The sequence below is a fragment of the Armigeres subalbatus genome, chromosome 2 (genome assembly GCF_024139115.2).
Source record: "Armigeres subalbatus isolate Guangzhou_Male chromosome 2, GZ_Asu_2, whole genome shotgun sequence".
Taxonomy (NCBI): Eukaryota; Metazoa; Arthropoda; class Insecta; order Diptera; family Culicidae; genus Armigeres; species Armigeres subalbatus.
In genome coordinates, this window is record NC_085140.1 from 117,182,006 (window position 1) to 117,199,658 (window position 17,653).

At 38.3% G+C, this 17,653-nt stretch overlaps 2 protein-coding genes across 5 annotated transcripts in view; both read left to right on the forward strand.

Moving 5' to 3' along the window:
- Positions 1–17,653, forward strand: part of LOC134210707 (uncharacterized) — an 869,243-nt gene that overhangs the window by 237,922 nt on the left and 613,668 nt on the right. The gene's annotated exons all lie outside the window — the stretch shown is intronic.
- Positions 1–17,653, forward strand: part of LOC134210711 (uncharacterized) — a 140,646-nt gene that overhangs the window by 86,601 nt on the left and 36,392 nt on the right. The window contains exon 4 of the mRNA XM_062686944.1: positions 1,771–1,852. Within this exon, the coding sequence (XP_062542928.1) occupies positions 1,771–1,827 (57 nt within the window). The 3' untranslated portion in view covers positions 1,828–1,852. The remainder of the gene's footprint in view (positions 1–1,770; positions 1,853–17,653) is intronic.

Genomic DNA, 17,653 nt, shown 5'->3' on the forward strand with positions numbered 1-17,653 from the left:
ATATCTATCTGTAATGGAATTATTTATACACGAGAGACACTCACCTCACAACGGCCGGCGCTTTTATTCGAGATCGGAGGCTGAATACTGTCCGAGCGAAAGAAAATATCAAAAGCATATAATTTGTAATAACGAGTATTGCACGAATATGCTTTTTTCGAAAAGCTATAAAAGGGTCTGGAATCACAGTGAATTTCAAGTAGAGAGTCGAATGCATTCTAAACAATGAAACGTAGAAGGACTATAGACGTAGAAGGAACATAAAACTTTAGAAGGAATTTGATCAGAAATAATAAAACAATTCAAGAGTTTTTTCTCCTGAATGTCGAATATTTCTTGATTGTTTGTGCTCCACTCCACCACTGCTTCCAACTAGGCCTCAATAGGTATACTCACAGTTATTACTTGATAGAATTTCTCTTTCTGCAATCCTACGCGTTTGCTCCCAAGGCAAATTGTCTCAAATTCAAATATCATTGGTTTCGAATTCCTATAAATCAAAGTTCTCAGCCATGGGAAATTTTCTCCAGAAATCCCAAATCAAAATTAATAGAAACTTCTGGAAAGGATTATTCGCTGATTTAAATAGTCTCTCTTAGTTAAAAGTAAGATAAGACACTTTTGAAATAGCAATTTATTTACAGAAAACTATAAGCAAGATTTTCTAACTGCTGTTTTATTACAAACAACCATAAAAAGTAACTGTGCCGAAATTATCCAACGCTAGGGTCATGCCGCCGTTAATGTGCTTACTTGGCGATTTTTCTTCTCCCGTGGCGTTGATGCTTTCATCGGCATGCAAGGGGCAGGCATGTAACAGAGTCGGGTCGGTGAAATTACTTACACTGTGCTGTGCGCGCAGTGTGGTGGATCTTGAAGTGCCCTCCGATGGATGGATGGCTGCTTTTTTTTTTTTCTTCCGAGAGCCGGGCATCGAGAATGAATAGGATTTGTAAGAGTTTTTGTGCTGCGACGACTACGACGACTACTATGGGGACAAATGCTGCGCTGCAGCTCAACAATAATGAGAGCTCCCGGTCTGTTCCATTTTTAATGACCTCCGCGAAAGAGGATGGTCTTTCTGCTTTATACGCTGCCGAAAAAAAGAACGATTTTTTCGAAGAGTGCTCTTGTCTTATAATGGGATATTTTCCGCTGCCGGTCGGTCGGAGAAATGGGAATGACTTTAATTGAAACTTGAATTGTCCGTCCGAGAATTTCGGAACAATACAACAAGTGATTTACTGATTATACCCCAATTTCAGCGGAGCATATAGTACATTTCTATACATTTTTCAATGGTTTAAATTGATATCTTTTATTTTTAAATTCTTCAATGCTTTATGATTTTCAAACTTTCAATCTAAATGCAGAAAAAATCGTCATATACAGAACTTATTGATAAATCAAATTCAGAAGAATCCTGAAGCGGAAATTATGTGGTAAACAATTTATAAAGTGATTCAATTCAGCATTCATAAGCATGGTTAACCACTTCTTTGTCCACGGTTCCTACACTATTAGTTTTACATTTGTAAATTTTAATAGAATTCAATGTTTGATCATCGGTGAGATCAATGTATTGGATTTCCGACATCGACAATGATATACATTTCTTTAACTTCATCTAATACACTCATCAATTTTTAACCACAACAACTTTAAAAAAAACACGTGGTATCTATTGTCTAGAAACAATGCTGTATAAAATGGATCATGATCATGGAACAAGTGTACTAATTTTTAATTTCTTTTCCTCTTTATTTACAGGTAAGACAATTATTCCTCCATGATGCGAAACTACCGAATAAGTCGGAAGCTTGGTAATTATTTTCAGATTGGCCCTTATAAGGTACATTAAGGATATACCTATCTAACAAACCATTCCAAATTTCATACAACTTATCACGAACTATTTAAAAAATATATATTTAAATATATACATATAAAGAAAGTTGCGCTATCCAGCTTTCCACGTTCGCCATAATGGCGGTTGCTATAAATAAATCTGACGGTAACTGCCTCCGACGCTGGATTGTTTCCGACGCTGAACTTATTCCGACGGTGGTCGTATTTGGTCGTATCTTAGCAACAGTTTTCACATTGTTTATTTTTTGTTACGTGACCAGACCAGGCACAAAATGCAGAAAAAAAACTGAAGGAAACTATAATCTCGTAACAAGCGTTTAAAAGCTTCTAAAACTGACAAAACCCTGTCCACCTGGTCCAGCCCCTTTGTTGTTAGCCTTTGTGGATCATCTGGGCCAGGATGGTTCCCGAGGCTACCGAAACGCCACGGGCGTCATTAGAGTTAGAAGCATCAATCCCATAAGAAAGCGCTCATTTGCAACCACCACGTGGGCTATCGGACTACCACTAATCCAGCATCGGAATCAGTTACTGTCAGATTTATTAATAGCATCCTCCATTATGGCAAACGTGGAAAGCTGAATAATGAATTATTACCTATTGTTGAACATATATAAAGAATGGATTGAGTGGTCTAAAGCCTCCAGCTCAGCATCTCCTAACGATGCCCCAAGATGCAAATATTATCGAACTGTTATGAACCACGTTAGAGAGAGAAAGAAAATAAATATTAAAGTAACAGGATAAAAATACGTGATATTTTTGTTTATCTATGGTTACTACTCCGTGATTGCCCAGAATCGGTGAAATTGCACAAAGAATCAACTGAATGATTGACACGGATTGTTCTAGCATTCTCAGTATGCAAGTTTCAGTATCTCAAGTAGTTAATCGATCAATAACGGCACTGTTTATCTCTGCGTCTCCACAAAAATCACAGGCATCGTTTGGTATAGATTGAGCCTGATAAGTGATACGACCGTGACAGTTTTCACAATGTTAATAACGAACGCAGTGTTACGTTAGACGGGGATACCTTCGAGGTGGTCGATGAATTCGTCTACCTTGGATTCTTGCTAAAGGCTGATAATAATGTTAGTCATGAAATACGAAGGCACAGCATCTGTGGAAGTCGGGCCTACTAGGGGGCTTCAGAAGAAACTGCGGTCAAAACAGATTCGCCACCACACCAAATCTATCAAGTACAAGACGCTAATAAGACCGGTTGTCCTCTACGGACATGTGACATACGGACAATGCTCGAGAAGGAATTGCAAACCTCGGAGTATTCGAGAGACGGGTGCTTAGGACTATAGGCGGTATGCAAGATGACGGTGTGTGGATGAACCATAAGCTTGCCCAGCTCTGCCCAAACCCTGCAAAGATGGTGTTCGCTTCCGATCCGAGACAGGTACGAGACGGCGTGGAGAGCAGCGAGCGAGGTAGGCTGATCGGTACAGAATTTACATTATTTATGTGATTCTCCGGTAGACCGGAACCCACAAATCAATTGGCAAAGAAAAAGTAATTTCACGTAGTGCGTTCTAGAGCAGAGTGATGCTTACTTAGCCATATCTGATATTAATTCGACAATAAAGGCACATTACTTCTCATCAATGGCCACAGGAAGACCATCTCGTATTGACACGAGGTATCCGTAAATAAATATAATTAATATAAAAAATTATTGGCTTTCGTTAAGGTTCAAATGTCATACATCAAATCGACTTCTTTTTCTTGCTGTTCGCTTCTTTTTTTGCGGAGAGCCTACTCATTCGCTCAGATCTGATTTTGTACAAAGTACACAAACATTTCAAAAGGTATCAAGCTCTACATATTTCCACAAAATATTAACGTGCTTTTCAATACCTGTACAGCGCACAGATTATAGTGATACGCATAAACAACCTCAAACATGCATCTGAGATTGATTTGTTGTGCATCCTTCTCCTAATTACACAATTTCCTACATGCATTTTACATGAATGTAAAATTATGATGCAGTTGACTACCTTCTCAAATGTTCGTCCAGATTCAATGGATTGTTTACATGACCATATGATCGGTCTTCTCTCTGTGTACATGAAAAGTGATGCCGTTTTAGCATTACATTATTATTTTAGCATGACATTACATTATCAACACTTGAATTATGAAAAAATAAATAACCTGCGTTGCTTATGAATGCTTGCGTTTTTACAGTTCTAGCTCACATCTAATATTTAGTGTCAATATATAGCATGAAAAGCATTATTTTCATAGATTATTGCTTGATGTTTACGTACATATTTGAGAAAACAAGCATAACATATAGAACAAATCAACACGCAACACTGAACGATGATTTTCGAGTATCTGCAAAGTATAAGAGAGCGTGAGAGTAAATCGACGGTTTCCCCTCCTGGAAAAATATTTTTTCAACTTTGCAATATTTTCTGCAAAAGGCAGTTTTTTCAAATAATATTACGAAATTCATCCAAATTAAGCATCCTACGGATGTATTGAAGTCACCACTATATGTTGATGTATTTTTAAAACAAGAGTGCTTCCCCGATTCAGCTGGGGAATGCATTTTCTCCTCAGTGGGCGGATTTTTTCCTGGGGGTGGTACAAGCACGTGGCTGTTTTCTTGTCAATGACTGGATTACGGTAATTTGGGCCTTAATCTTGGTGATGGGATTGAAATACCAAGAGAATACTCTCTCATAATATAAATGGATCAATCAATAAGCAAAAACTGCCACTATGAAATAGACAGATTGCACCACCACCGTAGACGTGTTCTGTTATAAACACACCAATACAAATATGCGTATACAGTGCCGCGGTTGTTTTGATGCGGTGAGTGCAAAATGAGTTACCTTGATTGATCCATTGCGAACTTCCAGTTTACTCATTTTTACAAATTCTATACATTCACACGTGGTAGAAGATGATGATCTAAAATTAAAACCTTATAATGCGAAGCAATTTGAAAAGTGAAACAATGCAAGGAGGGATTTTTTGTGTGAGAAAGTGAAAATTTGTATCGATTGCGGTCGTGTCTTTTTCAGTAAGCAGAACGATCGACCGGTCATCAATGTTTTGTTCTGCTTAGTGCGGTCGATAATTATCGATAATAATATAATATTTTATATTATATTTTCAAATTCTTGTTTTTCATATTTTTATACTTGCATATTTACATGTTTTTTTTTTAATAATTTTATGATCAATTTTTTTTATTTTGAAATTTTTATGTTTTATATCTGTGTTAGTGTGTTTTCATATTTTTATATTTTCATATTTTCTTCATATTTTATAATTTTATACTTATATTAGGGTAAAACAACCTTTTATGGAGGGTTCGGTCAAAACAAAATTGATTCCGAAAATACTTTAAAAATGAACTGTTTATCGTTTTTCATTTTACAGTAATCGAATATGGGACGATTCAAATATGACGTCCACTACTTTTTGAGATTTCTAGACCCCCTCTCCCCCTCTGTCACGCTTTTTTGTATACCTAGTATATGCAGTGTCACAAAACCTTAGACCCCCTCCCCCCCTAAAACCTGTGACATCATTGTTGAACGACCCCTATGATGCTCGTGAACTCTAGTTATGTACATTAGAGTGGGGCGCAGTTGTATGGAAAAACGCAAACTTTGTCCGATCAAGTGAGATCAAGGTTTTTCTGAATCGTTTTGGGACCCCAATCAACTGTACAAAATATGGGCTCGATTGGTTGCAACCTCGCATGCCGCATCGCGTTTTAAATTTACATGGAGATTAGTATGGGAAAACGTACTTTTTCACATTTTTGCTCTTAGCGGCTTCAATTTATCATTAATCACGTGACTCAATACGTTAGCATATAGTCTGGAAGATGCCGAAAGACTTTGCCGAAGAACGTAAGTAGCTGGAAGGTCTACAAAAATGTTATTACGTTTCGAAAATTGATTGTTTAAACCATATGCAAGAAATCAATGTTTCTGCCAGCACTATCGAACAACCTATGGTTATCGAAGGGCAAAATCCATCTTCCTTCTTTTCGGATTTTTTTTCTTTGTGAAATAATTCCGGATAGCTCCCATCAGCTCTAAAGCCCTATAAGATCAATTATTTTGAAATAACACTCAGTTAAATTATTGGTCTACATAGTACGGCAGTGTTGGCAGAATAAACGATTTTTTGCATATGGTTTGAACACTCAATGTTCGAAGCGTTATAACTTTTTTCGTGGACGTTCCAGCAACGTGCTTTCTTCAGCAAAGTTTCTCGGCATCCTTTGGGTTATACTTTAGCGCAATGTGCCACTTGTTTAACGATAAACTGAAACCTGTAGTAGTAGAAATGCAGAAATATACGTTCTCCTATACTAATTTCCATACAAACTTCAAACGCGATGCGGAAAGCGAGGAAGCAACCAATCGGTCCCATATTCTGCACAGTTGTTCAGGACCCTGAATGGCTTCGAAAAACCATTGATTTGAAAAAATGACCATGACGTCCCACTCTAATGTACATATTACGTCAATTGTGCTAAACTTATGTTACTTTGTTTTTATCACAATAAAAACAGACTACCGCAATAATAGGACGGAGTTGCCGATATGTTTTCAAGGTGAGTCCTATTATTGCGGTATTGCATGTATTTCTTATGGAGAGCGACACCACAACAATTGGATCTTAGCACTATCGCAATATTAGGCTCAAAGGACGCAATTTTTTAATGAAAAATGTTGATTTTCCATAATTTTGGACGGAATTTGGTCAAACAAAAGGTGTTCTAGTGGTTGATTCGAAGAGTTTTAGCGGATCCATAATTGAACCGTTTGTTTGAGAAACTGCATATGTGACATTTTTGGCCAAAATGAGATTTTCATATATTCTGAATCCTCGTCCAAAAATACGTATCCCGGCAAAAAATACGAAAACAAATTTTTTGTTCGGAAATGTATGAAGAATTTTTCGTTTGTTTGAGAAACTACATATGTCCACGTACGTAGCAATTGTGGAGTAATGCTTACATTTTTTGCACAGAAAGTGCCCCAGGGTGTTGAGTTTTACCAAAAACTATTGATCTGTATCGAAGAAATCGAAAGATTCGGTGTAAGTTTGCTCAAAAACAGTTTTTTGTTGTTTTCTCGAAATAGTGTAAAATGGACTTATGCAGTTTCTCAAACAAATGATTCAATTGTTTTTGATGCTTTTATATCCTGGATGGATAATTTAAACACTACCGCAATATTAGGACATACCACGACAATAGGACGTTTTACCCTATACCACACAGATAGAAAAAGTTGTTGAAATTCACACGAAAGTAATGCACATAAAGGGAATGCCAAAAAGAGCGTAAATTTAAACGATATTATCACGTGAATGTATGCAATTTGTATTGCATTATGCCAGTTTTTATACGAATAAGTCTTATAATGCTATGAAAATTCCATACATTTAGGGCAAACTTTTTGGAAAAGATTCATGTACGACCAGAATAGGTTAATTTCTCCTTCTTTATTATTTACGCGGTGATTACTTTTTATTATTATTTTCTGTGCAGCGGTTCTCAACCTTCTTCTTGGGAGGTACCCTTTAGAACTTTTGCATTAATTGAGGTACTCCCTATGTTTTTCTTTCCTCTTGAAAAAAAAAAGTCTTCCAAGCCTCTTGGAAGAAGGATTCAGCGCCTCTTGATACGAACCTTCCGAGTATCTTGCAGGAAGGCTTCCAAGCCTCTTGAAATGTGTTTTTCGAACCAAGCTTCTGAGAATTTCGAAGGGACGCTTCTGAGCCTCTTGAAAAAATCAGGCTTGCCAAAAACTCCTCGCCGAGTAGAAAATGAGCAAGAGCAAAAGTTTTTTTGAGGAGCAGAAATAAGCATAAAAACTCACAACATTGTACATCATTAAACCCGAGCTTGTGCATCGCAAAACAAGAGCGAGTCTATCTGTTTCTTGTGGCACGTCACTCACTTACACTCACACTCAAACCAGCCTCCAAGATTTTTTTCACATACAAAGCATCGCTCGGGAGGCTCAATGAGTGCTCTTTCGCCCGACGCCTCACTCACATGTGTTTTTATTTTGCTTCTCCTCACTCTGTTTTTTGTACCTCTGCTTTTTTACGCTTCCACTCAATTGTGATTATGCGAAGCCATCATTTTGCTGATGATGATTTTATTTGACTCTAGCGAGTGTGAGGAGTTTTGTCAAGCCTGGAAAAAATAATTCCTAGCCCCTTTAAGAAAGGTTTCCGAGCCTCTTTGAATAAGGCGAGTCTCTAAAAAGTAGGCTTCCGAACCACTTGAAAAGAGATTTTCAAGCCTCTTGTAAGGAGGCTTACGAGCCTCTTGAATGGCGGCTTTGGAACCACTAAAAAGGAGGCTACTGAGTATCTTGAAAGACGCTTCTGAGCCTCTTGAAAGAAGAATTTCGAGCCTCTCAAAGGGAGGTTTCTAAGCCTCTTGGAAGGAAGCCTCTGAACCACTTGAAAGGAGGTTTCCAACCTACTTGAAAGGAGGCTTCCAAGCCACTTAAAAGGAGACTTCCAAACCACTTGAAAGCAGGCTTCTAGGCCTCTTGAAAAGAGGCTTAGGAGCCTCTTGTACTTGAATGGCGGCTTCCGAGCCACTTAAAAGGTGACTTCTGAATATCTTGAAAGGACGCTTTTTAGCCTCTTGAGATTACACTTCCTAGTCTCTTGAAAGAAGAATTCCGAGCCTCATAAAGGGAGGCAACCGAGCCTCTTGAAAGGAGATTTACAAACCCTCTTGAAATGAGGACTCCGAGCCTCTTGAAAGGAGCCTTCCGAGCCTTTTAGAGAAAGGAAAAAAGATAGAAAGTTAAGAAAACAAAAAGTCTATAAAAGGCTTCCGAGCCTCTTGAAAGTAGCCTTCCGAGCCTCTCAAAAACAGCCTTCCTTTTAAAAGAAGGAGAAATAAAAAAGGAAAGATAGAAAAGAGCTTAAAAGAAGGCTTCTGGATCTCTAAGAGAGATTCCGAACCTCCTAAAAAGGGGCTTCTCGGCCTCTTGAAAAGAGGCTTCCGAACCTTTCGAAAGAAGTCCTTCGAGCCTCTTGATAGAAGGCTTCCGATTATCGTAGAAATATTTTTCCAATGCTTTTGCAACGAAGCATCTGAGGTTTTCGAGAAAAAAATCCTTCATGTTTCTCAAATGAAGGCTGCCGATTCTGTAGACTCTAGATCAGAAGCATATTCTTAACATATTATTCAACATTTTGTTTTGCTCAGGTATATTGCATAGAAGATTTTAAAAATTTGTTCATTCGACGTTTTGTCCTTTTGATTTTTTGTCCCTCAGCCCTTCATTCACTGTGCTAGTTGTTGAGGGCAGGATTCAATATGCTATGATTTACTGATTGCCATTTTCATTTTGTAAGTACTAGACAAAGTTTTGGAATAATAAAATTGCACAATTATAAAACATTATCAATAAATTTTGATTCAAATTGTACCCCAGGTTGAGAACCGCTGCCCTATACTCTTTATTTTCATATTTTCATACTTTTGTGATTGTATATAATCATATTGTTGTATTTTAATGTTTTTGAATTTTAATTAAAAAAAGAACTTGAAAAAAACGCGGTGCGTTAGGTACGGTATGTTTACGCATCTTTCAGCTCCTGTATATTCGTGAAGTGTATCATGTTAAAGTGACTACTTCAACAAGGGTGATTTGGCCGAAACCCATTCGGCCTAAAGCCATTTGGCCGAATTCCACCAGGCCGAAAGTTGTTTGGCCGAATATACCATTTGGCCGAACAGACCATTAAGTCAAAACTCATCTGGTCGAATGGGTCATTTGGCCGAAAGGGTCATTTGGCCGAAAGAGTCATTTGGCCGAAAGGCTCATTTGGTCGAAAGAGTCATTTGGCCGAAAGGGTCATTTGGCTGAAAGGATTATTTGGCCGAAAGGGTCATTAGGTCGAATGGCTCATTTGGCCGAAAGGCTAATTTGACCGAAAGAGTCGTTTGACCGAAAGGGTCGTTTGGCCGAAAGGTTTATTTGACCGAAAGGGTCATTTGGCAAAATAGGACATTTGGTCAAATAAGATTTTTGGCCGAATAGCCGAACAAAACATTTGGTCGAATGAAACGTCTCACTCCTCATTTATAACTTTTCGCTGTAAAAAGTGAGAAGCGCGAAGTGAGTAGTGAGACGTCTCACATCTCACTTCGCACTCCTCATTTTTTTACATTGCGAAGTGAGAAATAAGAAATGAGAATTGAGACGTCTCTCTTCTTACTCCTAATTTCTCACTTTTCAAATGACCTATTTGGCCAAATGACCTATTCGGCTGTCCTATTTTGCCAAATGACCCTTTCGGCCAAATGACCATTTCGGTCAAACGACCCTTTCGGCCAAATGGCCAAATAACCCTTTCGGGCAAATGGCCAAATGAGCCTTTCAGCCTAATGATGAAAAAAGATCGAAGTAGGCCGTCATGATGGATAGAAGTAAAAATAAAATTGACAGGACTTTTCTGCTACGTTTTTCGCTGGTTTTTCGGCTTGTAAAAAAAATTGTCGTTTAATATAAAAACCGTATTAATCGTTTTATAACAGAACGAATGCAAATGTAGTGCTGAAAAATCTAAATTAAAGTAATTCTACGGACTGCAGATGGCAACGAAATAAACATCAGCTAGGATAAATCGGTGAGGATGTTCCAATGTTGTTCCTCTATCTACTTTTAAGCTAATTTGTCCAATGTAATGCTCAACACTGGCGGCGCAAGTCATTGTTATTTTGTCGAAGTGCAACTGGGGGCACGAACGTTATCAATGAAAGAATCACACTCATGATTTTTATACGTGGTTGGAATTTATTAGTTTCTCGGTTCAAACCTGAATTTTCACAGCTTTATGAATACCACCTGAATTTCTGTGATTTTTTAGTGGAATAACTCATTGTTTCATCGACACTAAAGGTCTAAGGGCCAATTTCTTCACCTCCGCTTAACTCTTAAGCGGTGCTTACCCATACGATTAAACCTGGTTTAAGCACTAAGCGGAGGTGAAGAAATCGGCCCTAAATCGAATAAACCAAATTGTGTAAATAGAAACCTCGGTAATGTGAAATCTTCTTGCTTTGGATTCGATAGAATCTGCTATGAGAATGTTCAGAATAAGTGTCGATTTCCGTTGATTGAATGATAATTTTGAAAACATTGACGCTTTTCCTGCAGAGCTGTTTCGGAATCGGAGCTAAACGTACGGAATCAGTTATTCAGATTATTGCTGCAATCTATAATGTTTCTGGAAACTTCAATTTAATTTAAACAAATGGCTTCACTTCTCAAGTAACAATTCAATACCAAATTTCCAAAATGACTTATCTGCTTTTGTAAACAAAGATTCAAACGTCGATTAGTCGACGCAAACCAACACCATCAACACGCAGGTGAAGACTTCGGCTGCCTGTTGATGATGTTGGTTTGCGTGGTAGTGCTCTCAGTTTCGACAAATCGATGTTTGAATTTTTGTTTACAAAAGCAGATAAGTCGTTTTGAAAATTTGGTATTGAATTATGGTATAACAGTATCAATATTATCTATATATAAAACAAAGTTGGCATTTGTACGACCGTACATCACTCAAGAGTATAGACAGCCCAAATATTGCTAATTTATATTCGTAGTCTTTGTTTTTTACGATTAAACTGGAAAAGATTGAATTTGAAAAATGTTATGATAGAATTGTAAAAAAAATCATTCTATTCTGATAAGTAAATGTTTCTTGATAAGTAAATTGTGTACTCAAAAAATTGTATCAGAAAATTGATCAATTTTGGCTAGACAAAGTTCGCCGATTCAGCTAGTATGTTATAATAATCAGAATAAGAAACTGTTTGTTCGAAAAACAATAAAATTTGGATAAAATACAACTTTTTATAACAGGACATCAATAATTTAATATTAGAAATTTCAATTTTGAATTGACTTCTTGAAATATCTTCGGCACTTATTGCGATTATTTCTTCTTCCCTTCCACAACAAACAACAGCTCCAACTCAGTTAGGTTCTGGATATTTATAGACCTGGTCCCACATTTATAACTCACAACATTTTTCCCCCGTGTCGATCTCAAGGTACCAACGCGCGCGGGTACTACGCCAAACGACATCCGTAAATCATCCGCGCGGTGGCAAATGGTGATTAGGGCGCGATAAACTACCTCCGTCCTCGTGGCATATAATTTAAGTGATAATTGCCTGCTCGCTCACTGGGTCAGTGGGGCCAACAACGCGAACAACGGCGGGAGTCACGTTTCTGCCATTTGAGTGCGCCGCGCCATCATTGGCGAACGCTTATCGGGAGATCAATCGTACAGTCGCCCCCCAGGTTGTGACAGGCTAGCCGGTGCGCGTTTTTCCTACGCTAGTAGAAATTTGAATAAATATCTTTAACTCTGCACGCATTTCTACTTATGTAGGTAATTCACCCTGCTTCGTTTACAAATGCTCTCCTAAACCTAAACGGGGAATTAGCATCTTTACGCGAAATGGGGCTCCATTCTTCTGCTCACTTGCTGCGAATGGCGCAATGGGTTCTGCTCGCATATCAGTTCAAATTGATTCAAATTTATTTCAAATATTGCATAACTTATCATTTGGCAGCGCGAGAGAAGCCAAACAGTCTTGGTGTGTGGCAAGCCTTAATTTTGCTGCGTTGTGGCACGGTGTGTTGATTAGATGAAAATGATGGACGAAATTTATGTGTCGAACATTATCGCCACGCAAATAATAATATAAAATATCGACACTGATTTACTAAAAAAAGACAGTACAGTAGAAGCATATAATATTTGTACTCAGCCACGTTCAGTGTGTACCCTAACGTAACAAAGTATTTACTGCCAGATTAATGCTTACGGGTCTTAGAGAAAGTAATGCAGTTTAATCATAATGAAATTCTCCGGTGAAATTATCCTTAGAGTCCCTAGTTTATACCAATTCATCAGATTTTATTCGCATTTAACTCGCTGTGCGTCAACATTTTCCGGCAGAACCTTTTAAAAATTAGGCCAATCAGAACGATAAAACGTAGAGTTATTCCATCCTTTAGCCGGATCCCAAAGCGGGAGGGTAACGACTTCGTTGCACGGCACCATCGCGTCGAGGGTGGATGGGGTTGTTGAATAATTCACCGAAACATTTTTGTTCGTTTTTTCGGCTGGCAGGAAACCGCCAAGAAGTCGCTGAAAGTTGGTGAGCACCCGGTTAAGCTTATGGAAGCCAGTGGCTGAATACGGCAGGATATTACCAGCAGAGGAATGTGTGTTTTTCTTGGAAGGAATTCAACCGCGCTAAAATAATTGAAGGCATCATGGATCGTTATAAGCTTCATGAACCATTTCTAAGGTTAATTTCTTTCTGACGTTTGAATCATTAGACACCTTGGCTTGAGAAATTTGATGGCTTATCGTGGAATTTGACCCTGGGTCGAAGTAATTCACAATTTTAGACACTTAAAAGCACTGGATAGTCTCTTATTAAACATATATACTTTTTTGTCGAACGTACAGAACCTAATATAACTGAAGAATTCGGATCTACTGTGAAGAAAAAATTGCAATGAAAAATTCGATTGCATAAGTCGGATTAGCAAGAATTTTGCTCATTGAAATCTGATGCAACACTTAATCATTTGGAAATTCCGTGCCACCGGCACCTATAAATAACCATTTTGTGGCATAAATCGTCCTGAAGTGCATTAAATTGCTCAAAACAAATGCAATAACACGCCACCGTTGGTGGCACCGGCTACTTTTAGTAGAAGCATGAGGCAACCAGGACTCAGTAAGTGAATAAAAAACTTAAAGTAATTCATCTAGGGTGAAATTGAATCCATCTTAAAATTGTAGAATAGGATACCCTAGCTGAAAGAGCAGACATCGCAACGCTCATTGTAACCACAGTATCCTGAAATCTACCTAAAGTTATAAACGCAGAAGGGTCTGCGGGAGCGATTTCAATCAGTTGTTGTTAGGGGCTGATGATTTTCACTAGAAAATACGGCGGTAATACCAACCTCCCCCAAAGATATCGACCAACCTGAAAGGACAACATAAGGCTAGTCAAATACATCTCCGAAAATTCTTCGGGTATCCTTCCGATTGATACACAAAGCACAGCACTTGTTTTTTAGTCCATCATAGAAAACTTTTCTTTTCCTGTTGCATACCTCAATCGATGATGGAATATCAAGCCTCATATATACACCTCTCTCGCCCGTGTACACGTGATCGAGACCCAAGCCTGCAGCGCAATTTTCACGCACAATTCGATCCACTTTTCTATATTTTCCAAAGACCGAGGACAGTTCTTTGTCAGTGATTTCCGTCGTCTGATCGGAGTGAACGGACGCGTTTTATATTTGCTCCTGACTCGCAAGTTACATTTTAAATTGTTCGTTGTTGTACAGTCCAAAAACTTCAGGAGAAGTGTAAAAAAAGAAAAAAAAACTGTGCGCTATACTAGCGGTAGTGCAACGATAGTTGCCTGACCTGGGTTGGCACCAGATCAAGATAGTGAACTTGAATTTTGAGTTCGAATAGACAAAAGGTCGAAAAGACAAATGGTCGAAAGGACAAAAGGTCAAAAGATAAGACGTCGAAAGGGACAGAATGTCGAAAGGACAAAAGGTCGGAAGGCACAGAAGATCGAAAGGGACAAAAGGTCGAAAAGAACAAAAGGTCGAAAGGGACAAAAGGGACAAATTCCAAAGGAATTTGTGAAATGCATTTAGGCCGTTACAAATATTTAATCAACATTTTGTTCTACTGGTCTCCGAAAGGTCAAGGGGGGGGGGGATAATCAAAAATAAATATTAAAATGAAAAAAAAAAAATCAAAAAAATCCTCGGATTTGTTAAAGAATGTTTTGAAAATCCTAAAATTAGCCGAATTTTTTTTTGCCCCCTCAAAATATTATTTTTAGCACAAAAAATCCGAAGGGAGGGAAGGGGAAGAAAAAATAGTTTTTAAATATTCGTATCGGCCTTAATTTCAAACAAAAATAACTGGTCTCCGAAAGGTTGTCGACAAGTCGAGTCAAGTACGAGACACTGAAGACGACCTTACTGTTGGGGTCAAAATACGTATCTGTCAAGGTACAATCAAGTGGTGGAATTAAACGGGATGGTTCAAACTCGTCTTATGACAAGTGACACTCATCACATCAATCAAAGTTGAAGATTGAGCAATTTTCAAAGTAGTAACTACTATGAAACAATATTATGAATATCTAGATAGTTCTTTTATTTTTCATTATTTTTAACAATCAAATAAAATTCATTCAATGAGTGCAAATAATAGATGGATCTCTAAATCTTCTAAATGTTACTTCGATCTTCCGCCGCAGACACGCAGGATCGTGCATTATTAGACTTCTGACAGAATCGCAGTCACCAGACGATAGAATCACGTTGCGATTGCCTCGTCATGCGTGTTTGGGGGAGCCTTAATACACGCCGGTGTATTTGATGTGCGGTGTGCGCCATTTTAAGAAAACGAAGTGACATTTAGGAAACTCAAACATCCATCTATTACTAAATTAATGATTTCGTGTGTGTTACTTCTACGTGAAGTTAAACGATTTACAATGATATGGAAATGCTAATATCATCTTCCAAACTTGGACGTACATGTTCATGATAGCATTAGAGGCGAAAGTATAGAATTGATAGTTCCGTTAGGATACGGCAGGCATGAAGAATGTTTTTATAGAAGTCGATTTGAAAGCGAGCGGAGGGAATGAGAAAACAGAACTGTGCAATAAAAATCCTATTCGACTAAATGCTGATGTCATATTAGAAATTTGGAGACAGTACTCGTCGATAGCAAATCCTTCCGCACGCGATGGCATATGAGCAAGTCAAACCACCTTCCTTTTGCCAGTGGAGATATATCAGCTGATATTCTTCCCTCCCCCTTCATACGGGAGCTTGGCAGAAGGAAGGTCGTGTGATATGTGCCATCACAAATATTGTCCTCCGCTCGCTTTCAAATCGACTTCTATAAAAACATTCTTCATGCCTGCCGTATCCTAACGGAACTATCAATTCTATACTTTCGCCTCTAATGCTATCATGAACATGTACGTCCAAGTTTGGAAGATGATATTAGCATTTCCATATCATCCATCTATTCCCGAGCAGGAGCGACGACCTCGATAACAGAAATTGGTATGATTTAGCCTTGCATAAGAGGTAAAATACCAAAAATAATACCAAAATTTAAATGCAGAATACGTGAGGCATACCATGCTTAGGTATTTCAATACCAAACGAATAATAATTGGTTATGCATTTGGTATTGAAATTCAATTTAATAACTGAGTTTGTTATGGCTTAAGTATTGTACATATTAGTTTTTGGTATTATTCCTTTGGTATTTTACCTCTTATCCAGGGCTAGTTCATAGCAGAGTAAGGTATCAATAACAGAATTAAGTATTATTTAGCCAATTTCTCCTGCTCGGGTTAGTTGTACTCACTGAATGAATTTTATTTAATTGTTAAAAATTGTGAAAAATAAAAGAGCAGAGTTTTGCCAATTGTGTAGGGGCGAGATTGAATTTCTCCGTTTCAGTTTCTTGTCTATTTCGACCTTTCCTTTTTGACCTTTTGATCTTATTGATCTTTTGTTTCTTTCGACCTTTTGTCGCGTTCGACGTTTTGTCCCTTCGAACTTTGTCCCGTTCGACGATTTGTACTTTCGGCCTTTTGCCCTTAGCGACCTTTTGTCCCTTCGACCTTTTGTCTTTCGACAAAGGAATGTAATTGTCGCTGAAAAACGCAAAAAACAAGCGACAAAAGAGAATAGCGATAACTCTTTGTCCCCATCTGCAGAGGATAAAGACATTATTGCGTTCCATTTTATTTGCAACAAACATGGAGAGGTAATTATTGTGAACTTTTCAAACTGCGATATCTTGTTTATTTTAGAAGTAAAACGCAAATCATGTCAACAGATGGTTAAGTTTATGTCTAATCTATGATAACTGATACTAATTTAACCAAAAACATCATCGGAAACCGACTACTTCTCAAAATGCGTGGCAGGCGATAATTGTCCTATTCTGTTGCAGTTTGGGACAAACGCTTATTGCGAGTTGAGTTTGTCCCAACATTTACAAGAGAGGATAATGTCGTTGTCATTGGCAATGTTGTTATTTTACATTCCTTGCTTTCGACGATTTGTCTTTCGACCTTTTGTCCCTAACCCCTAATACCCATCGGGATGCCTGGTAGGACGATCGGGTTGAGGAACAAAAAATACAAACATAAGTGCAAGGTGTTAATAAGTGCAAGAAGTGGAAAAGTAGAAAAACCAAGATGAAGAGTGGGAGTTTTCGGTTTTCGTTTTTTCGGACTAAATACTGTAAGTGATAAAAAGAGATCCCAACTACAGCACCAGCTCCCGAAGTTGGCTAACTATCTCACCCGGAAAGTTGTTTGTAAAAGCGGTATTCGAACTACCAAAATGAAGCCAATGTCAGTAATAGACCAATGCCAGTGGGATGATTCACCTCCCGGAGGGACAAGCATTGTGGACAGTAGTCAAACCGGAGCTACACTCCCAAACTACATGGATTCACAGGGGTTACACGGCGCACTACATCTGCTCCGTCTCACCAGTTCCGAAGATCGTCCTCTACCAAACATTCCATTTATGATCCGCAAACCCATCGAGGCCAATGTAGGGCGCATAGACGGCGCCTACAAAGAGAGTGGCGGTTCCTACGCCCTGAAAGTGAGAAGTTGAAACCAATTAAA